This window comes from Sinocyclocheilus grahami, unplaced genomic scaffold (genome assembly GCF_001515645.1).
Source record: "Sinocyclocheilus grahami isolate Dianchi unplaced genomic scaffold, SAMN03320097.WGS_v1.1 scaffold195.1, whole genome shotgun sequence".
Taxonomy (NCBI): Eukaryota; Metazoa; Chordata; class Actinopteri; order Cypriniformes; family Cyprinidae; genus Sinocyclocheilus; species Sinocyclocheilus grahami.
This window is the reverse complement of record NW_015505374.1, coordinates 1,143,875-1,164,976: the sequence shown is the minus strand read 5'-3', so window position 1 is coordinate 1,164,976 and position 21,102 is coordinate 1,143,875. Positions and strand designations below refer to the sequence as shown.

The 21,102-nt window shown below is 37.3% G+C and overlaps 4 protein-coding genes across 6 annotated transcripts; 3 read left to right on the top strand and 1 right to left on the bottom strand.

The window, feature by feature from the left end:
- The first annotated feature begins 94 nt into the window (after positions 1-94).
- Positions 95-2,342, top strand: LOC107595041 (uncharacterized). Its single transcript, XM_016285314.1, has 5 exons — positions 95-204; positions 513-744; positions 817-983; positions 1,099-1,283; positions 1,376-2,342. The coding sequence occupies exons 2-5, from the start codon at positions 531-533 to the stop codon at positions 1,764-1,766; spliced, it is 957 nt and encodes a 318-aa protein (XP_016140800.1). The 5' UTR covers positions 95-204; positions 513-530; the 3' UTR covers positions 1,767-2,342.
- A 272-nt stretch (positions 2,343-2,614) lies between these two features.
- On the top strand, positions 2,615-5,784 carry LOC107595040 (dihydrofolate reductase-like). The gene is made up of 5 exons (XM_016285313.1): positions 2,615-2,799; positions 3,251-3,300; positions 3,398-3,503; positions 3,599-3,725; positions 4,765-5,784. The coding sequence occupies exons 1-5, from the start codon at positions 2,699-2,701 to the stop codon at positions 4,855-4,857; spliced, it is 477 nt and encodes a 158-aa protein (XP_016140799.1). The 5' UTR covers positions 2,615-2,698; the 3' UTR covers positions 4,858-5,784.
- An 8-nt stretch (positions 5,785-5,792) lies between these two features.
- Positions 5,793-14,817, top strand: LOC107595021 (ankyrin repeat domain-containing protein 34B-like). Of its 2 annotated transcripts, none has more exons than XM_016285291.1 (4): positions 5,793-6,578; positions 6,701-6,756; positions 11,619-11,896; positions 13,016-14,817. In XM_016285291.1, the coding sequence occupies exons 3-4, from the start codon at positions 11,694-11,696 to the stop codon at positions 14,466-14,468; spliced, it is 1,656 nt and encodes a 551-aa protein (XP_016140777.1). In that variant the 5' UTR covers positions 5,793-6,578; positions 6,701-6,756; positions 11,619-11,693; the 3' UTR covers positions 14,469-14,817. The 2 variants fall into 2 exon arrangements, with proteins under 2 accessions (XP_016140777.1, XP_016140776.1); XM_016285290.1 differs by lacking the exons at positions 5,793-6,578; positions 6,701-6,756 and adding exons at positions 8,032-8,816; positions 8,939-8,994.
- A 1,196-nt stretch (positions 14,818-16,013) lies between these two features.
- LOC107595046 (protein FAM151B) lies at positions 16,014-20,216 on the bottom strand. Of its 2 annotated transcripts, XM_016285317.1 has the most exons (6): positions 20,033-20,216; positions 19,813-19,938; positions 19,527-19,686; positions 19,151-19,368; positions 18,714-18,849; positions 16,014-16,669 (listed from the first exon to the last, which is right to left on the bottom strand). In XM_016285317.1, the coding sequence occupies exons 1-6, from the start codon at positions 20,136-20,138 to the stop codon at positions 16,519-16,521; spliced, it is 897 nt and encodes a 298-aa protein (XP_016140803.1). In that variant the 5' UTR covers positions 20,139-20,216; the 3' UTR covers positions 16,014-16,518. The 2 variants fall into 2 exon arrangements, with proteins under 2 accessions (XP_016140803.1, XP_016140804.1); XM_016285318.1 differs by lacking the exon at positions 20,033-20,216 and having other exon boundaries at positions 19,527-19,675; positions 19,813-19,881.
- Between the last annotated feature and the right edge of the window lie 886 nt (positions 20,217-21,102).

Below are 21,102 nucleotides of genomic sequence, written 5' to 3'. Positions count from 1 at the left end.
TATAAAAATGTGACATCCCAATGAGATTACACCTCAGTCCAGTAGATGGCGGTAATGCACTTCGTTTGAAACTGCCAATAAAAAACACAGAAGAAGAAGACCAATATAACTTGTTTACTTTCTGCTAATAACCCTGAAGTCTCATACAAAACGGTATGCATACACGCTGTTGCTGGAGCGAGCAAAGGTTACAGTAGTTAATTTGTAAGTGACATTGCATATTCAGTGATTTCTCGTTGTTCCAGCCTCAATAATATATTTATGAATCGATCAAACGTATGGACTTGTGTTTAGACTGAAAATAAGGTAATGTCTTTACAAAGAAGCACAAAAATTTACTATTTTGGTCAATCGTGTATTTTCAAATAGGTTTTCTCCTATATTTATAAGTCTTAAACTATTTTTAAAAGAACTATACATTGAGCACAGATCTGTACAGGTGAGGTGTGGCTCCAAATGACCGGTCTGCTTTATGTCATGATAAATTAATTCATTGTCTTTATCTATGTCAGTAACTGTCAGGGTGAAATATGCCCTTGTTCCGGCAACTTGAGCCCACACCGGAGAGAGAACGTCAGAGGAAGAATGAATGGACTGAGGATGAGGACGGACCATCCACACTGATTGGCCTTTGTCTTCAAAGCCTAGCCGAGAACATGAAGGAGATGTGGGCAAAAGATTATACCCAAAAATACATGGACCAGTATTTCTTCAGATACATCATGGGTCCCTTCAGCTCATTACGTGAGTTCTGCAAATATACACCTTGAGAACATGTGTACATAAGTGAGTGTTATCTGTGTGTTTCTCTTTTAGCTGGCGAGTTGTTGGAAGAGCTGTTGTGCATCCTGTCCTCGCGTAATTTCTTGACACGTGCTGCCCTGCATCTCCTTCTGCTCCCGCAGCTGAGCTGTTTGTCCCTCACATCGGCCTGCAGCCTTGTCAATGCCAACCTCTGCTCTCTTATCCAGATACGCTGCCAGGTTAAACACACACACACACCCCTTTCTAACTTTAGTATATTTCGTATTTGCCCACCATTTGCGTAAACGTGCTTGTAAGGCTTCAGTGAACTAAATTTAAAGTTAACCATATCAGACCGCAAATACCAGATATGCCAATTACTTCCAAATTTCAATCAATTTAGCAGTGCCTACAGTGCAGCAAAAGAATATATTAGACCCACCCAGGAATAATTTGAATGAGGAGGAGGAGGAGGGTGAAGACGAAGGCCTTCTTTCTAATCTGCCATGCATTCCACACCTCCGCTCTTTAACACTAAAGTTAGTCATTCTTGCTAAACTTTATGCTGATGCATTTTCCCAATACAATCGAATCTGCTGGTTACTGTTATCTGTTCTTTTTTTCCCAACAGTTTTTCCCTGGATGAGCGACATTTGAAGCCTGCATTGTGTTGGAGGTCTCTGAAGGGAGTGCTGTGGGCACTACTTAGAGGCGCTTCACTCCTTCAGAAGCTCTCACTAATCGCTGTTCCCTGTCGACTGGACCCTGTGTTCAAACTTGTCCTGAATCATTGGGCCAAACCCCTCGGAGCCCTAGATAGTCCCCCACTGCACTGCCTCAGATCTGCTAGCCTGAACCGCTCAGATATCTCTATGGAGACTGTAATACATATTGTAAACACTTGTAGGCGCCTCTCTCATTTGGATTTGAGTGGCTGCTGGGCATTGACTTTGAGCAATATCACAAAGTTACAATGCAAAGCCAAAAGGAGGCGCCATACGCTGCAAATAACATGGACATGAGCTGGGAGAGACAAGGCCTTGCTAAGAATGAAAATTAGTTGTATGTCACTATGTGATTTTGTTGATTTATATTTTTATCTTTCACAGGTGCCTAGAATTACAAAAAAAGATTAATGTAATTATATATTTATGAAATTGGAAAATATATTTGTTGCTGATACAAAGATAAAACTAATAAAGTTAACCAAAATTACAATGTACTGCTTATAATCCGATTTATAAATTGTCCTTTGTCATTTTCTATCCATATATACACATGGCCTGTGAGATTTAAAATTATGTTTACCACAAACAGTCTGTATTTTTGAACCCATAAAGTTTTGTTTTAGAAAGGCACTTTTTAAAAGATGACCCAGCTGTTCATTACAAACTTTAAGTTGTTTTTACAAAGATAAAAGTGTCACGCACTTTGTTATATTAGAATAACTGATGTTTCTATGCAAAAGTCCCAGAATAAGAGCAAGTAAATGTATTTTTAATTTTTTATCACTTTTTAATTTTTATTTGATCACAACCTTTAAACCATCTGCGGTTTTAATGTTGCTGGTAAAAGTGTTGGTGTAATAAAATATTTAGTAAACAATAATAATAACACGTGTATCAATAAAATCTTGTACTTTCTACAATTGTGGTGTTTATTTATATATTTGTCTATCCACTCCTGATTTGATACTTTCTATACATTGACATTTTATCTAAAAGCTGCTTTCTGATTGTGTACTGCACTCTTTCTTCATCGCTCCTGTGGCGCGAAGCCTTCACAATAATATTACGCTGATTGGCCAGTTTACTAGCGCGAACTTATTCCTCGAGCAAATCAGTTCGTCGGCGTCCCACAACGTAATTCATATTCATGAGCCAAGCGTTTGACGTACTTCTGGCGGGAGGAAGACCGTGCGTGCTAGCTAAACTGTACTTTGTTTATTACATTCATGACAGTTATGTCTCGAATACTCAACTCTATTGTAGCTGTTTGTCCAGACATGGGAATAGGGAAAAATGGAAATCTGCCATGGCATCCAATAAGACTAAGGTGAGCTCGTGTTTGTTGCTAAATCTCCAGCTAATGTTCTGATTATTGATTCAATAATACAAGAGGTGTTTGTAGATCTCTAGTGCCCCGTGTCATGAGTTTTGTGTTTCGCAACAGCTGTAAGTTGTAACGTTCGCAGTTGTGCAAATTCAATGATTTATTGACAAATGAATAAAGTAAAAGCATCGTACTAAACATATGAGGAAAGAATGGTAGAATGAGTTGTAACGTTAAGTTAACCTAAGATCGAACATGTTATGATTGCACAGATCTTTAGTTAAAAGCTTGACCTTTATCCTAGAGTCCATTGGTAAATAACGACATTCAGCACATTTGCCCCATGAGAGCAAAGCCCACACACACTGAGTTACTATAGAAAACCCCTGACATATTCCTAAACTATATGCATCCCAACCATTCGCTTTGATTCTTATTTTTCATATCTTTTTAGTAATGAATTCAAGCACTTTCAGAAGATGACCATGACTCCTTTAGTTGAGGGTAACGGTATGCTTACATTGTTGTCATATTTTATTTGTTTGTTCAGAATTGATTAAAATCTTAAACCAAATCATATATGCGGTGTGTCATTTGACAGGTAAAAAGAATGTGGTCCTGATGGGCAGAAAGACTTGGTTCTCTATTCCTGCAGCAAACAGGCCCCTGAAGAACAGGATCAACATTGTTCTCAGCAGAGAGCTCAAGTAATCCTCTTTTAATGTTTACAATTTTTTCATCTTGTATTAAATCACTATCCTGTATAAAAGTAAAGTGCCTGTTTCTATCACTCACTACACAGTACAGCCCCAGAGGGAGCTCACTACCTTGCTTCAGACTTCAGTTCAGCTCTCCATCTGTTAGACAGCAGTGAGCTCGAAAAACAAGTGGACCAGGTTTGGATAATCGGCGGAAGCGCTGTGTACAAGGTTGGTAAAATCATGCAAGCCTGTCATATCTGTTGAGAAATTCAGAGAAATGTGAATTTCTCTAACAGTATATTAGAATGATTTCTGAAGAATCATGTGACACTGAAGACTGGAGTAATGGCTGCTGGAAATTCAGCTGTGCCATTAGAGGAATAAATTCTATTTTAAAATAGAAAACTGATGTTTTAAATTGTTATATTATTTCATAATATTACTGCATTTTGGATCAAATAAATGCAGCCTTAGTGAGCATAAGATACCTCTTTCAAAAACCTAAGAAAAAAAAAAGGTACCATCCCCAAACTATTAAATGGTATTGCATTCATTTCAAGCTTTTAAGAGCCCTACAGAATAAATACATTTGCATATTGCTTGCAAAAAATGTTTCATAACATGTTTTGTAGGAGTGATATTAATACTTCAGTTTAGTGTTAAACTTCAAAAGGCCATTTGCCAAGGTTAAAACTCTTCGGTGTTTTGAAACCCATTTTTTGTATGTATGTTTAGGAATATTTGTCTGGTCGTGTCCTTGAATAAAGTGGGATTAATGGATTTACTGGCACTGGAACAGACATGTGCTGTATTGTGTATCCAGAGAGAATAGTGAAGAGTTACATTAATGAGGAGAAAAAGCTCTCTTGTTATGTAAAAATAGCATCTAGCATCAAAGGTGGGCCGCACCAAATGTCACATCTCTCAGGCACACAATAAGCATTTAAAGAGAAGTTAAATGCACACAGAATGTTGACACAGGATTATCACTGCCACTTCATCTGACAAAGAGCAAAATTATTTGTGTTCTCAAATTCATTTGATTGGTTTCAACAGTTAATTGGCACAGTGAACAAGAATCTATACCAGTCTAAAGTGGATGGAAGTTTATGAAAGTACAAGCATGTAATTGTGTATGTGTCTGTATTATGTTTTGTACTGCAGGTGATATTTTCTTGTGTTCTTAGAACTAGTTCTTAGTTCTTATCAGTCCATAGAAATGTGTGGGTAATGTCTTATTGTTCCTTCTATTTCTCTCTCTTGTTTCTTTCTGGTCAGATTCCCGGGTGTACCCACGGGCGTGCAGGAGGAGAATGGTGTTCAGTATGTATTTGAAGTATATGAGAGCACCGACCACTAACAAAGATCCTTTAAGCATGATGCTAAGGTCGGAGAAGTGGCCTGGCCGGGTAGTGCGAGTGCTCTGACATGTTGTGTGGCTCAATTGCCTGACCCCCATCACCCCTTTTTCTCCCTATCATTTGTTTGCCACATTTCCTGTCCACTTTCCTTAGTAATAAAAATGAAAAGTGATTCTAGGACAGTTAAAATGTTTTTATTATAAAATTTTATGTGTGGCATTTGCAACTTTATATACAAAGTGGAAAGTAGGCAGAAAATCATGAGAAGACAAGAGGGTGGGTAAAAGGGTGAAATTGATCGGATCCAATCTTCCATGAGCACAACAACAACATGTTGCAAAGAGTGCTGACCACTAGGTCTCTGCTTATTTGCGGCCTTTTCTCAATGATTTTTTTTTTTTAAATATGCAAAAACAGTTGTTTTCCCACTGTCACTACCAGAATCTTATTTGATTAGTATCAGGTTTAGTTCCTGGATTATCATTTCAAATATTCAGAAAACAATATACCGGTACTTCATTTTGATAATAAATTTTCTTTTCCACATCTGCTATCCAGTTAATTATTCTTCATCTTGCCAACTGCAAAAGACAACCTGCTCATCTCCATATCCAATAGCAACTGAAGTGTCTGCTCTTAAGCCAGCCTGAAGATCTGACTGCTCTCATGAATATGCATATGTGTTTGGTCTTCAGACTGGCTGATTGACAAAGGTCATATAGTTTAGAGAAGGGTCGCAATACTAGCACTTTCTCTCTCACCCACACAAACTCCTTCATGACCCCTATTTTAAAAAGCCAAATGCCGCAATCAGGCAAAACCTTTTTAGGCTGATTGGTTTCGGGTATGTCAGCCTAATGTACTACGAATGTTTACGACCAGGCTAAAATAAACCTGACTGGAATTCCAATTACCTTGCACATGCACCTTAAGTAGCACTTGGATTTATTTTCAAGGTACAAACAGTACCTAGAGAGTTGAGAAGTTTTTGCATTTTAATTATTTTATGCAAGTGAGTTGATTTTTCAAATCAAAAGGTAAAGGAGACCAGTGGACTTGCTGATTTTCAGTTTTTTTTTTCAAGTTAGCAACTTTTTGTCCATTATTATTCCATTAGGAGTCTTATTATTGTCATTTTCTTTAGTGCCATCATTACAGGCTTATTTATAGTGACTGCATCACTCAAATGGATCAATAATACACACCCTGCACATCCCTCAGGAGCTGAACTGCTGCCTCAAAGGCGAGACAGTTGTGTCATCATGATGTAACTGCACCATAGGAGTCACGATCATGTGAGCGTGTTGACATCAGAGTTAGAAACAAATGAGAATCTGCGCACAACCTCAGCATATGAGTTCAATAACCCTCTTTCGCAATGTGAGAATAATAGAGCAATCGCTTCCTGACGCTGGATGTGTAGGGACTGGCGTCACCTTGCTCTTTTAAGCTTGACTGTCCTCCTGATACACAGGGACTTGGTCTGTGTTGAGGTTGGTAGCTTGTTTCCAGACATGAGAGCACAGGCACTTGTTCTCTCCGTCTCTCTCCTCTATCTGTGCCACTCTTTCATTCACCCTCAGTGAGTGCACATCTGCACATGTTCATCTCCCACTTAAAGCTCCAGCTTTATTCTCACGCCTGGATTACTCGTCTATTACAAAGATGACATGCCACAGGAAGCTATTGGAAAACTAGAACTGCAACTGGTTTAAAAGAGGTAAGGATCTAATCTCATCTCCTTAAGAAGTATGAATACTTTTTTTAATGAAAAGCAACTATACATTTTTATGCATTTTAACTTTTTGTGTTATTAAAGATTTCATGCATATATTTTTTTAGTTTTGTGAAGCTGCTGGTCTTGGTTTTTGATGCAGATCAGTGCAAGACTTTATGATGTGAGTGAATAGAGTTTTTTCATTAGATTTGACCTTGGCTCTATTCGTCTGTAAAAATAAGATTATAAATAGTTCTCACCAAATAGCATTTTCAAATATGATTTTCCCACATTAACGTGAGATTTTTTTTAAACTAAATTTTACAGATATATACGTGCATGTATATATCTCTACATGTAATATGAATTTAAGTAAAGTTAATTTAAGTTTAATTAAAATATTCCTTTGTTTAACATAAAATGATTAAGTATAAAATATGTGTATATAATTTATATATAATCATTTATTTAAATGATGTCTAAAATGATCAACTTTAAATACTTAGGTTTGCTGCTTTCACTGTTTAGCATATAAATGTATCTCGTATGGACATGGAAATGCATCTTCGTATCAGCTGAGGAGGCTTATAATTTATTCTCCTGATCTTGGCAAACCTCGAAAGCACAGTGAGGAAGCTTTCATTACCCTCATTAATCAAGACACACTTTCCTTAGTAATAAAAATGAAAAGTGATTCTAGGACAGTTAAAATGTTTTTATTATAAAATTTTATGTGTGGCATTTGCAACTTTATATACAAAGTGGAAAGTAGGCAGAAAATCATGAGAAGACAAGAGGGTGGGTAAAAGGGTGAAATTGATCGGATCCAATCTTCCATGAGCACAACAACAACATGTTGCAAAGAGTGCTGACCACTAGGTCTCTGCTTATTTGCGGCCTTTTCTCAATGATTTTTTTTTTTTAAATATGCAAAAACAGTTGTTTTCCCACTGTCACTACCAGAATCTTATTTGATTAGTATCAGGTTTAGTTCCTGGATTATCATTTCAAATATTCAGAAAACAATATACCGGTACTTCATTTTGATAATAAATTTTCTTTTCCACATCTGCTATCCAGTTAATTATTCTTCATCTTGCCAACTGCAAAAGACAACCTGCTCATCTCCATATCCAATAGCAACTGAAGTGTCTGCTCTTAAGCCAGCCTGAAGATCTGACTGCTCTCATGAATATGCATATGTGTTTGGTCTTCAGACTGGCTGATTGACAAAGGTCATATAGTTTAGAGAAGGGTCGCAATACTAGCACTTTCTCTCTCACCCACACAAACTCCTTCATGACCCCTATTTTAAAAAGCCAAATGCCGCAATCAGGCAAAACCTTTTTAGGCTGATTGGTTTCGGGTATGTCAGCCTAATGTACTACGAATGTTTACGACCAGGCTAAAATAAACCTGACTGGAATTCCAATTACCTTGCACATGCACCTTAAGTAGCACTTGGATTTATTTTCAAGGTACAAACAGTACCTAGAGAGTTGAGAAGTTTTTGCATTTTAATTATTTTATGCAAGTGAGTTGATTTTTCAAATCAAAAGGTAAAGGAGACCAGTGGACTTGCTGATTTTCAGTTTTTTTTTCAAGTTAGCAACTTTTTGTCCATTATTATTCCATTAGGAGTCTTATTATTGTCATTTTCTTTAGTGCCATCATTACAGGCTTATTTATAGTGACTGCATCACTCAAATGGATCAATAATACACACCCTGCACATCCCTCAGGAGCTGAACTGCTGCCTCAAAGGCGAGACAGTTGTGTCATCATGATGTAACTGCACCATAGGAGTCACGATCATGTGAGCGTGTTGACATCAGAGTTAGAAACAAATGAGAATCTGCGCACAACCTCAGCATATGAGTTCAATAACCCTCTTTCGCAATGTGAGAATAATAGAGCAATCGCTTCCTGACGCTGGATGTGTAGGGACTGGCGTCACCTTGCTCTTTTAAGCTTGACTGTCCTCCTGATACACAGGGACTTGGTCTGTGTTGAGGTTGGTAGCTTGTTTCCAGACATGAGAGCACAGGCACTTGTTCTCTCCGTCTCTCTCCTCTATCTGTGCCACTCTTTCATTCACCCTCAGTGAGTGCACATCTGCACATGTTCATCTCCCACTTAAAGCTCCAGCTTTATTCTCACGCCTGGATTACTCGTCTATTACAAAGATGACATGCCACAGGAAGCTATTGGAAAACTAGAACTGCAACTGGTTTAAAAGAGGTAAGGATCTAATCTCATCTCCTTAAGAAGTATGAATACTTTTTTTAATGAAAAGCAACTATACATTTTTATGCATTTTAACTTTTTGTGTTATTAAAGATTTCATGCATATATTTTTTTAGTTTTGTGAAGCTGCTGGTCTTGGTTTTTGATGCAGATCAGTGCAAGACTTTATGATGTGAGTGAATAGAGTTTTTTCATTAGATTTGACCTTGGCTCTATTCGTCTGTAAAAATAAGATTATAAATAGTTCTCACCAAATAGCATTTTCAAATATGATTTTCCCACATTAACGTGAGATTTTTTTAAAACTAAATTTTACAGATATATACGTGCATGTATATATCTCTACATGTAATATGAATTTAAGTAAAGTTAATTTAAGTTTAATTAAAATATTCCTTTGTTTAACATAAAATGATTAAGTATAAAATGTGTATATAATTTATATATAATCATTTATTTAAATGATGTCTAAAATGATCAACTTTAAATACTTAGGTTTGCTGCTTTCACTGTTTAGCATATAAATGTATCTCGTATGGACATGGAAATGCATCTTCGTATCAGCTGAGGAGGCTTATAATTTATTCTCCTGATCTTGGCAAACCTCGAAAGCACAGTGAGGAAGCTTTCATTACCCTCATTAATCAAGACATACAAAAAACTATTCTTATTCAGTTATCGGTTGATGTCACAGAGAGTGGGTTTTCATTTTACCTGCAGGTGTTTTGAGAGAGACAAAATCAGCCCACCATTTGTGAGGAGAATTAAGTATTGTGTGATCTGGCATGAATCACAGATGCATACAGGTGAGGTTTGCTGCTTTCACTGTTTAGCATATAAATGTATCTCGTATGGACATGGAAATGCATCTTCGTATCAGCTGAGGAGGCTTATAATTTATTCTCCTGATCTTGGCAAACCTCGAAAGCACAGTGAGGAAGCTTTCATTACCCTCATTAATCAAGACATACAAAAAACTATTCTTATTCAGTTATTGGTTGATGTCACAGAGAGTGGGTTTTCATTTTACCTGCAGGTGTTTTGAGAGAGACAAAATCAGCCCACCATTTGTGAGGAGAATTAAGTATTGTGTGATCTGGCATGAATCACAGATGCATACAGGTACGTGAAGTGGTCTGTTTGGTGCTCCGCTTCAGCGCTGCCGCTGCAACAATCACCACACTCAGCTGTTTTGGGCCTCATTTGCTCAATGCTTTTTAGCACGAGGCAGCGACAGAGAGAGGCCTGTCATTAAAAATTCTCTCTGTTCCCAAGGGCGATTGAAGACTAGGGGTATGGCACACAAAGCTGTGGTTTTAAATGCCAGCCCAGGGAGCTCTAGGAATTAGCAGCTTGAACCGAAATGTCCTGCAGGCATCAGGCAGTGTGCTTGTACCAGACCAATCAGGACTTAAGCATGTCTGCACAACTTGATTTGAAAAGCAAAAACTGTCAGAACAAAGTGCTTTATTAGCATACACGTGGAGAAAGAAAGACGAGGATGGAGGATGGAAAGGCAGATATATTTAAGGCTAATATTAAATTTAGGAACATAAAGGTATTCTAATCCACACATTTTTTTATGTATAACCAATGTGCTGACACAATCTCTCATTTAGCATTGTCACATGCTGCCTCCACGTCCAAGAACAGCTGCAGTTAAAGCGTCAGCCCAGATTTTCATCCTTTTTATTTTTTATTGGAGGACACAAAAAGATTCATCCTCTTACTCATCTTACCTCAACTCCAGTGAATTCACATTTATAAACCTGACTGAGGCAGTCTCGCGCTCGCTCTGTTAAATAAAGAGTGCACTGCAACTGCGCTCTGAGTTGAGAAAACAAGGCCACATGCACAATAGACTGCATAAAGGAATGCCATCGTTCAATGAGGCAAATACAGACTGCCTCAAGCTATTGAATTTCAACCTACTGAAAAACTATTGCTCTTATAAGAACAGACTATGCATGTCTGGTGCAGGCAAACATGTTAAATACAGCACTTATACTGCACCCGCTAATTTGAAAGTACAGTACAAGTTAAGCTTGTGACAGCATCATAACTTTCATGTGTCTCTGTCCCTTTTCTGTTAAAAAGCAAACATCAAGGTTACAGCAATGCACTTCAAATTGCAACAATTGGAATATTTTTTATTATTATTAAACCAAACTGGTTTTTAGCTGTTTGGCCACCTGGTCACCCAGCCTGACCAGCTAAAGAAGTGGTCAAAACCCATCTAAAACCAGCCAAACAGCCTAGGCTGGTTTTAGCTGTTTTCTTTTTCTTTTTCAGCAGGGTTACTATAAACCACATTTTTTATCTCCTTTTTAAAAAAAGATATGCCCAAAGTGCTGTCGATTTAGCTTAACTTGTTTTAAACCCAGAATATTGCTTTACATATGTTGCCTAATTGCATGCTGGGAACAGAAATATTCAGCAAAAATTAAAAGAATATAAAAGGGGAGTCATTAAATTTTATGTAAAGGGGATTAGATAACTAATTCAGTTTTCTTATGTCTTCTTGTCAAGTGCCAACTAGACGTGCCACCTACGTAGTCATCATAACAAACATCTTCATATTAGTGTCTACCTGATGAATGGCGAGAGACCCTAGATTAGAGCAGGAAGTCTCTCGAGCATATTATTCTGAGCCAACGAGGGAGAGAACATTTCAATGTCAAAGAGTTATCAGGTTTGCTTTGAAGCGAACTAACCAGATAAAAGGCAGACACTTAAGTAATAACCTTGAGAAACTGTGGTTCTAATTCAGTGTGCTCTTCTTCTCTTGCCTGACAGAATTCAAAGAAGTCAGCTCCTATGATCCACTGAGCCGACTCGACATTTGCCTCTCAACGGTCTCACCACTTAATCATGGAGGACTCGACAGAGGTGCGGACGGATGGAAACTCTTTGCTTAAAGCAGTGTATCTGTGCCGCCTGAGGTTGACGCGTCTGCTGCTGGAAGGAGGGGCTTACATTAATGAGAGTAATGAGAGAGGAGAAACTCCACTGATGGTGGCCTGCAAAAGCCACCATGCCGATGCTCAGAGTGTCCCAAAACCCAAGATTATCAGGTGGGTTTACTGTAAATTAATTACACCAGCTGATTGTGCCATCAAACGTAGATATTAGTTTATAATTAAGTTCATTAAAAATGTTATTCATACATCGGTACAATGACTCTTGTATGATGAGCGCGTTTTAATTTAATTAATTAATTTCTAAAGTGAAATTTATTTTGATATTTTTGGAGGGAGCATTAAGTGAAAAAAATCAGGGTGAGATATAGAAAAGAAAATCTTAAGTAGTTTGGCATACTTTTGTTTTGTTTTTTCCTTAGAAAATAAATATTAAAAAAGATTACTTTACTACAGACCTGCATGAATATGTGTCAGGGCAAATAATTCTCTTAAACTACAAATATTTTTAAAAAGGTTTTGTCATTAAAGATACATTACTTTAAAATTATGATATATATTTTTTAAATATATAAAATAAAACATTACTTTAAAATACATTTAGACTTAATTTAGCAATAATGCATTCAATTGCTAAACAATTATAGTAAAGACATTTGCAATGCTACAAAAGATTTCAAATAAATGCTGTTCATTTGAACTTTGTATTCAAAGAATCCTGATAAAATGCATTAGGGTTTCCACAAGAATAAGCAGCACAGCTGTTTTCAACATTGATAACAAAAAATGTTAAATGCTCACCAAATCAGCATGATTTCTTAAGGATTATTTAACACTGAAGACTGGAGTAATGGCTTGCCATCACATTTTAAAAGATGTTAAATGGTTCTTGTAAAATGTTATTACAATTTAAAATATCACTTTTTTTTACTTAATTTTTGATCAAATAAATGCATGAAACCCCAAACTTTAGAAATGTAGTGTAACATTATTTTTTTTGTGTGTTTACACTCGTTTATTCAAGGGGTGAAGAAAATATTGAAATTTTATCTTGAATTGCTTAATGCTAACAACTGAATCCATTTTTAAAATTGTCATAAAGGTCTTTAAAAATCACTTGAAACAAACATGAATACCAAAAGTATATTTCTTGGCACACCACATTTTGCCTTCAATTCACAAGATTATTTTTGTTTTTCTTTGTCGTAGATACTCTGATATGCCATTGATCAATTCCTTTATGATCTCACTCTGACAAATTAATCTTCTCAACAGGTATCTTCTTGAAAATGGTGCGGACCCCAACATTCAGGATAAGTCTGGTAAGACCGCCCTAATGCATGCCTGCATAGAGCGAGCAGGCGATGAGGTGCTGTCGCTTCTGCTCTCCAGTGGAGCTGACCCTAGTTTGGAGGACCACACTGGTTCCTCCGCTCTGGTCTATGCAGTTAACTCTGGAGACAAGGATGCACTGAGAGTACTGCTGGACGCCTGCAAGGCCAAGGGCAAAGAGGTTATCATCATTACAACAGACAAACTACCGTCCGGAAGACAAATGACCAAGCAGTATCTGAATGTACCACCTCCTCCAAATCTTGAGGACCGGTTGCACTATGCCCCTGCGTCATGTATGTGCCCTTCTGAAATTAAACTCTGTACCCCTCTTATCTCACCACCCACCAATAACCAATCTGAGACCCTGGGATCCACACAAACACTGTCCACATCCAAGCCAGGATCACCGACTCAAGATTCAAGCCCTCTGCAAGCAGCAAGTGTGGCGAAGCTGTTGCATCTACAGAGGCTTCACTCTGAGCCCTGGCTAAAGATCCCTCCATCTCTGCTCCTACAGCAAAGTAAGTCCTCATCCTTGACCGAGGAGCTTCTAGATATCACTCCCAAAGAGGAGCTCTCTTTTGGGTACAATGGTTGCAGACCTCCACTGAGAGCGACATTAGCTCGGCACCAAAGCATCGACGTCAAGGACTCTACTGGTCTGCTTAGAGCCTTTGAGACAACATCTGATGCTGAAAGAGAACTAACAAAAGAACAGAAATGGCTCAGTAGAAAAATGTCTTATGATGGTGAACTGCTACCACACTCTTCCTCACATCAGAACCTCAAACAGGCATCCATCTCCGATGCTGCCCCTGTGGACCGGGACCCAGACTATCTTCCCAACCTGGCCGTTTCAAGCCTACGCAATGTGTTTCGCCGGCGCAACATTGGAATGGACCACTACAGTTCTGACTCTCAGTTGCCTCAATTTGGGAGCCAACCCTCTGAGGACCTCGGGAAGACTGGAGGAGGAGGAACCAGGGGGACGGAGAAACGTAAGCTTGTTACCAGCCGCTCCTCCACTCTCTCTGGATCCAGAGAGTCTCTGGAGAGTCTCGTTCAGAGGAGGAGCCCAGCCATGCTGGAGCGGAGGGGATCCGGAGCCCTACTCCTAGATCATATCTCGCAGACCCGGCCTGGTTATCTGCCACCTCTCAATCCGCATGCACCCATTCCAGATATTAAAGTCAATACCAGTGTTGGCCTGAACAGTGGAAGCAAGCCTGTGGCAGAAACTGCACCCATTGTTTCTGGATCGAGGCATTTTGTGCCCTGTGCCCCGAGCCATCCCAGAGATCACAAGAATAAGAAGAGTCTGCTAAGACGACACTCCATGCAAACCGAGCAGATCAAGCAGCTGGTCAATTTTGAGGAGATCTTTGGTCAGTAAACAACCCAAAGAAAGTTTGGGGTAAATATTGAGATTTAATGTAATATGTCCATCTACACTAAGTCTGAAATCTGAAGAGAATAAATGTTAGATTGAAATACGATTTATATATCTCAACCACCTCCCTTTATGCACTTTCCAGACTGGACAATGGGAATATATGTTTGTTATGATCATTTGTAAACTTTACTGCACTTTACTTCTGTTCTTTGTGATCTCACTCATTAGTGTACCGAATCAGAAAATTGACACTTTGTTGCTGTTTAAGGCACTGCTTCCTCTTTAAACCGGATTCATGTCTGCAGTGTCTTAGTATTTACAAAACAAGAAAATATTGTGACCTTGTATATTTACACATTGACTGTAAATAAATTCGGTATAAAACATTGCTTTCACTTTCTTGCATATATAAGTGTTGTACAGTGTGCACTTAATTCTGCATGCAATTACACGTTGAAAACATTATTTTTTTCACTCTTTTTATATTTTCCCCCTAATTAATATCATTACCATATAAAAGAGCACACGCCAGTATCCGAATTTCTATGCTTGAAGCACAAGCATAGAGCACAAGCACGAGCACAAAGGAAAAAAAACTTTACTGAGTCTGAAATTGAGGTCCTGCTGGAGGAGGTAGAGGTTCGTATTTTATTTAATAATGTGTAATTATTCTGTGGACAAACAATGTGTGTGTGGTTATATTTTTTTCTAATGACTTATCAAAATTACTACTTCTAGAAACAACAGAAATAATAATAGTAATTATAAAACAATTAGTTTTCCAATTTCCAGTCATGTTATAAAAAGGGAGCCATCCTACTTTTAAAATTACTTTTCCACGTCAAAGACCGTTTTTATAAATATGAACGTTGCCTCAGATTTTAGCATACACACATTTTATAAATGAGGCCCCAGAACAGTAGATTCGAATGCTTTCGGACAGATCATGTGACACTGAAGACTGGAGTAATGATGGCTGAAAATTCAGCTTTGCCATTACCAGAATAAATTACAATTTTCTGTTTAAGACAGAAAACGGTTATTTCAAACTAATAATATTTCACAACATTACTATTTCAGCTGTATGAAGACTGGAGTAATGATGGCTGAAAATTCAGCTTTGCCATTACCGGAATAAATTACAATTTTCTGTTTAAGACAGAAAACGGTTATTTCAAACTAATAATATTTCACAACATTACTATTTCAGCTGTATTTTTTTATCATACTTCTGGGCGTACTTCACTGAGCATGCTTCTTTTTTTTTTTTTTTTTTTTTTAAAGGGGTCCTATTATGCTTTTTCACATTTTAAATTTTAAATCACAAAGCGGCTCATTAGAATATCATTACAAATAATTCCCGCCTACAGAAATTCGAATGGTTGGGGGGTGGGGAGGACGAGGTTGTGGTTAGAACGCTTGGTTGAGTGAGTGCATCAGACCAAATAATGCATTTTTCGAACCACCAAGCATGAGAGCATGTTCTAGTACACCCCCAAAACAAAATCTTTGTAAAGACTTTGTAAAAGAGCGTAATAGGACCCCTTTAACAACTGTTTATTGAATTTTCTTCTGGGAATAGTAATATACAACAAAAAGCAACTGTGCAAATTGCATACTTCTTACAAAAACATCACAAATCTTACCGACCCCAAAATTTCGAACTGATGTGAATGTTAGAGGCATAAACACTTTTTTCCATAAATTTATTATGCATTTGTGATAACAAAATTCAAATATAAAAAATGCAAACGTAAATTACAAAAATATAATATTTCTCTGAGAGTTGTATTTGTGTCTCTTAGTACATTAGTGGGTAATTACGCATGACAACCAATGAAATGCGTGTTTAAACCTTATTGTCTGACTCAAATACAGTGTACATGTTGATAGGTGAATCCCAGTTCACGTATTTATGCACTATTCCAAACCATTTTTTAGTATAAATAGTGTGATTAGTGTGTTCACACAGTTTTGTTACATTACATATATATTGTGTTTTATTGCTGTTTTACATCTCAAAGACAACATCAGTAAGTGTATTTGCTTTTTAGGTGTAGCCAGGTAGTCCTTTAAACTGTTTGATCTGAGATTCTAACAGGTCATAGTAGATCCTGGTTTTGCTGAAGTTTTGCCTGTAGAGCAACAGATCCTCCACTGTAAGAACATCATATTTGCCTGTCCATACAGTCAGGCTGTATCTGAGAGAGAACAGGTGAGATGTTAAACAGAATCTCATTTACAAGGCCGACATTAAAGGCACAATATGTAAGATTTTTTTATTAAAATATCCAAAAACCATTAGAACAGTTTCATATATTTTGCTGACTTGTGTACTTACATTATCCCAAATGTTTAGAAGAATGTTTAAATCCAGAGAAATAAGCATTTTTAACTAGTGACACGGACCGTATCTATAGTGTCATTCTGTCGCCTGCCAATGATGGCAATAAAATCGTTATTTTTTTGCATAACTTGTCAGTGAACTACGGCTCTGTGTAGTAAATTCTGCTCCATCTGAAAGCACGTGATGATGATTTCCTGCTGATTACAGAACCGGCATTACTGACAAAATGCGCATGACAACCGAATTTGATTAATCGTGCAGCCCTACATCATACACCCTCGATTTCCGGTTTTGTTTTGTAGAAAACATGGAAATACCAAAGACGCTTTAATATGCTATGCATTTTATTAGACAGGTGACGACCACACAGAGTAGCATTATAACAGAACGTTGCATCTAGTATGATAAAACAGTGCTGCTTACTTCCGCTGCTTTCCGGAAGGAGCGAAAGCGGTCGACTGTGGCATAATAAAAGCTCCGCTGCTTTCGAGCCGTGTGTCACGCTCGTTCAGCAGCCTTGTTTCACTTCGACGGCTTTCAGCCTCACCCTGCTTCATACTACGACATTAATAAATCATTAGCTCATCCATGAACATGAGTCCCGTCAGATTGCATCGGCTGTGGGAATGAAGAAGACAACTCCCATGATTCCACACTCAATCACGGCTCATCTAACTACGCCTTTGTTTCTTTGTTTGTTTTGAATACGCGCCCTCTAGTGGCAAAAAATAACATATTGTGCCTTTAAGGCAGAAAACAATCAACTTCACCAGTGAATAAAAATGTATGAATGGTCCTTTAAATTTGGCTTCTTAAAGTGCCCCTATTATGGATTTTTGAAAATTACCTTTCATGCATTGTGTAACACAGTGAAAACATCCTGCAAAATGTCAAATCTAAAAGTGCACCGTGTATAAAGTTATTGTCTCTCAAAAGAAAGAGTCGACTCTGAATCATTGAAACGAGTTGTTTTTAAAACGAATCCCAAGCCGTTTCATGTTGACTTCAACATGAAACATTAGCATATTGCCCACCCACTTGTTAGTCTTTTCCTGTTGGTCAGAATGAAAATGCAAATTCATTATTTGCCACTAGGTGCTGCTTCTGGAGCAGTAAGAATAGCCGTTTCCCCAGTAACGCTGTACACAAAGCAGCACTGTGCTCACAAACGCTGCTCTATCAGGCATTACAGGCATGATGAAATGGAAATGAGACCAATCAGACCAATCACCACAGATTAGTGTCACACAAAGGAGGGGTTTGGAAAAATGAATTGTTGAGGTAATCGTTTGGGAGTCCTTGAGCAAGTAAGATAAAAATAAATGCATATTATAAGACAATGAAGGTTTTTTTTTGACTTTGCATGCATGTTAATCTGTTGTTGGGGACTGCCAAAACCAAAATATGAACCTTTCATTACCCATAATAGGGGCACTTTAATATGAAAATGTCAAATAATCCAAAGCACAAATAACATTGTCATTAAAGAATTCCATCTATTGATGCTTTTTCATGGTACAATTAAAGAGCATACTTCCCATAAAAAAAATGTACTTGCACAATCACCTTTAAAACAACTGTTGAAGAGCAGCACTATCTCTGTAGAGGAGGCTTAAGCCTTCCCTTCACATCCTCTAATACCTCAGAACTGACCTCCAGTAAAGCAATGAGTTGCTATTCCAGTCACAAACAAGTGTAATGGACAAGACAGAACCAAATTATCCAGCAAGAAATTACTAAGCATTAGAATGAACTTGATTGTGTCCTTGCTTATACAACACAAATCAATCACCGAGGTAATAAAAAGGCTCCTTCACACAGATGTGTAGCTTAATAGCCTCTATAATAGTAAATATGGACATACATTTAAATAGACTGATTATTGGAGAATTTCTCACCGGTCTGACTGCTTCAAGAGCCACTGGAACTGTGAGAAGGACACATGAAGGAGAGCTGCTCGGACTGGAAATGTGACTGGTTGCTTTAGGGATCTGCATAATTCTTCCATCTGATGAACCATCTCCCAGCTATAACCTATTTCCCGAAACAACACAAACACAGCAAATAATAATCAAGGTCTGAATAATAATAATTGATTATTTTTTCAGGATTCTTTGATGAATAGAAAGTTAAAACAACAGCATTTATTTTATATAGAAATTACTTTGCAGCCTTTACAGTCAATTTTGATCAACTTGATGTATTCTTTCTGAATAAACGTCTCACTTTCTTTTCATAAAATAAAAATCTTACTGACCCCAGACTTATATATAGCTCACTTCTGATTGCCAATAAATACAAAACTTTAGTCAACTTAGTGTAGTAACATTCTTACCGGGATTGTCGGCATCTACGTCCCATCCAGTGGTCCAACCCAAAGAGAGAACATCATTTTCTGATTTTTGCGCTACTTCCTGTAGAAACACATGAGGGTCCAGAGGGGTGGCTGTGCCTCTAGGGCCAGGGAGAATATCAGCATTGATCCACACGGGTCCCTGCAGCTGATCTCGGACCTCTTCCAGTAGAGTCATGGATGGGGATACAGCTGCGAGACTGTGAATCGAAATGCAAATCAATACTGCTGATCAGTCACTCATTCATCAGCAGCAAGGACAGTGTGGGAGAAATCAATCTAAACAAGCAATATGATCAAATGTAAGAATATAGAGCAGTGCTGTGTAAAAAAACAAAAACAAAAAAAAATCAGCCACCTTTTGAAATCCAATTTTATTCCTTTGTCTGATTTCACAACTTCTTTAAGAAAGTCCTGCAGAGTTATATCACTGTCATTGTCAGGTGGGTGAGCCATAATAGGCACTTTTGGATCTTGACCCCTGAGAAGTACATCTGCTTCAATCATCTGTGCAGAACCTCAATGAAGAAGAGAAAACAGCATCATAGAACACATTATTTCTTAAGCTCGATCATGATATGGTCGTAAGAAAAACGAAAAGTACTGTAGGAGCAAAGCAAATGCGTCTTCATATTTGTACTCACCTTGTAGAGCCTCTGTGAGTTTGCTCTTACTGTTTGCTGCATGATACCACTCGATATCAGCAGCATCTTTTCTTTGTATCGTCCCCTTGTCGAGGAAATATTCCAGTGTATGTTCGCTCATTGGTCCTACGAATATGCAACATACGAATTTACACTGATTCTTTTTCATCTGGACCAATGATAGTATCTGATTAGACAGCTAGCGAGTTAGCTTTCTTACCTTTGGAGATTGACAGTGAGTGTAGTTTGAGGTAGCAAACGATAAAAGATGCGATAACTGTTGTACATAAGATAAAACGATACCATTTATGTTTAACTAACCCCATATATTGTTATAAGTAGTTTACTTTTTCGAACATAACATTTACATTACGACAGCTAACTTCCTAAACCGGTAGCATGAAGCATTATGGGATATGTAGTTATTCAGTCCTCTGTATTTCTCTCTTTCACTTTACGAAAAGTACAGTGCCAGTCAAAGGTTTGGTTATTATGAATAATAATTATACCGTTATTAATAACGATGAAAATATGTTTAATAGAAGAAAAAAAATTAAAATAGAAGTTAAAAAAAGTAGTGTTGTCAAACGATTAATCGCGATTAATGGCATCCAAAATAAGTTTTGTTTGCATAATATGTGTGTGTTCTGTGTATATTTATTATGTAGCTATATATAAATACACACACATACAGTATATATTTAGAAAATTTTTACATGCATTTACATGTCTATATTTATATTCATATTTTTAAATATTAAATATATTTATTTATAATATAAATTATAAGATATTTTTAGGAAATATATACATGTATGTGTGTGTATTTATATATACATAATACATATACACAGTACACATACATATATTATGTAAACAAAAACGTTTATTTTGGATGCGATTAGTCGTTTGACAGCACTAAAAAACAAAGTATTTATTCCCATTCCCTGTGTGAACCATGATATTTACATTTTTCATTTTGTAAAGAAATGTATTCATGGAAACTTAATTTCTAAAAAAAATTATTTGCAACCATAAGCTGTTGGAAAAGGTATGTAATGTTTGTCCAAATATTTCACTACAAAATGTACAATATCTATTTAGCATTATATAACCCTTGTGATGCTGTAGAGATAAAAATGAAACGGAGATTGGTGACACATCATTCAGCTTAGATTTTTTATTTGTTGGCTTTTAATGCATAGATGAGGGAGGATTTAATTTTATAATCCATTTAGCTGTGCATTATGCATATTAGATCCTATCAACTGGTTAGAATTTTTGAGTATT

What these genes read in the sequence shown, in the direction of transcription:
- LOC107595046 (XM_016285317.1), bottom strand. Translation starts at nt 20,138, where the DNA reads ATGGGGTTAGTTAAACATAAATGGTATCGTTTTATCTTATGTACAACA. An exon ending in CTCACTGTCAATCTCCAAAG is followed by an intron (nt 19,939 to 20,032) that starts GTAAGAAAGCTA and finishes GCATATTCGTAG; the next exon opens with GACCAATGAGCGAACATACA. An exon ending in CGTAGATGCCGACAATCCCG is followed by an intron (nt 18,850 to 19,150) that starts GTAAGAATGTTA and finishes TTCGGGAAATAG; the next exon opens with GTTATAGCTGGGAGATGGTT.
- LOC107595041 (XM_016285314.1), top strand. Translation starts at nt 531, where the DNA reads ATGCCCTTGTTCCGGCAACTTGAGCCCACACCGGAGAGAGAACGTCAG. An exon ending in GGGTCCCTTCAGCTCATTAC is followed by an intron (nt 745 to 816) that starts GTGAGTTCTGCA and finishes TTTCTCTTTTAG; the next exon opens with CTGGCGAGTTGTTGGAAGAG. An exon ending in TTATCCAGATACGCTGCCAG is followed by an intron (nt 984 to 1,098) that starts GTTAAACACACA and finishes TAACCATATCAG; the next exon opens with ACCGCAAATACCAGATATGC.
- LOC107595040 (XM_016285313.1), top strand. Translation starts at nt 2,699, where the DNA reads ATGACAGTTATGTCTCGAATACTCAACTCTATTGTAGCTGTTTGTCCA. An exon ending in CATGACTCCTTTAGTTGAGG is followed by an intron (nt 3,301 to 3,397) that starts GTAACGGTATGC and finishes GTCATTTGACAG; the next exon opens with GTAAAAAGAATGTGGTCCTG. An exon ending in GTTCTCAGCAGAGAGCTCAA is followed by an intron (nt 3,504 to 3,598) that starts GTAATCCTCTTT and finishes CTCACTACACAG; the next exon opens with TACAGCCCCAGAGGGAGCTC.
- LOC107595021 (XM_016285291.1), top strand. Translation starts at nt 11,694, where the DNA reads ATGGAGGACTCGACAGAGGTGCGGACGGATGGAAACTCTTTGCTTAAA. An exon ending in CCAAAACCCAAGATTATCAG is followed by an intron (nt 11,897 to 13,015) that starts GTGGGTTTACTG and finishes TCTTCTCAACAG; the next exon opens with GTATCTTCTTGAAAATGGTG.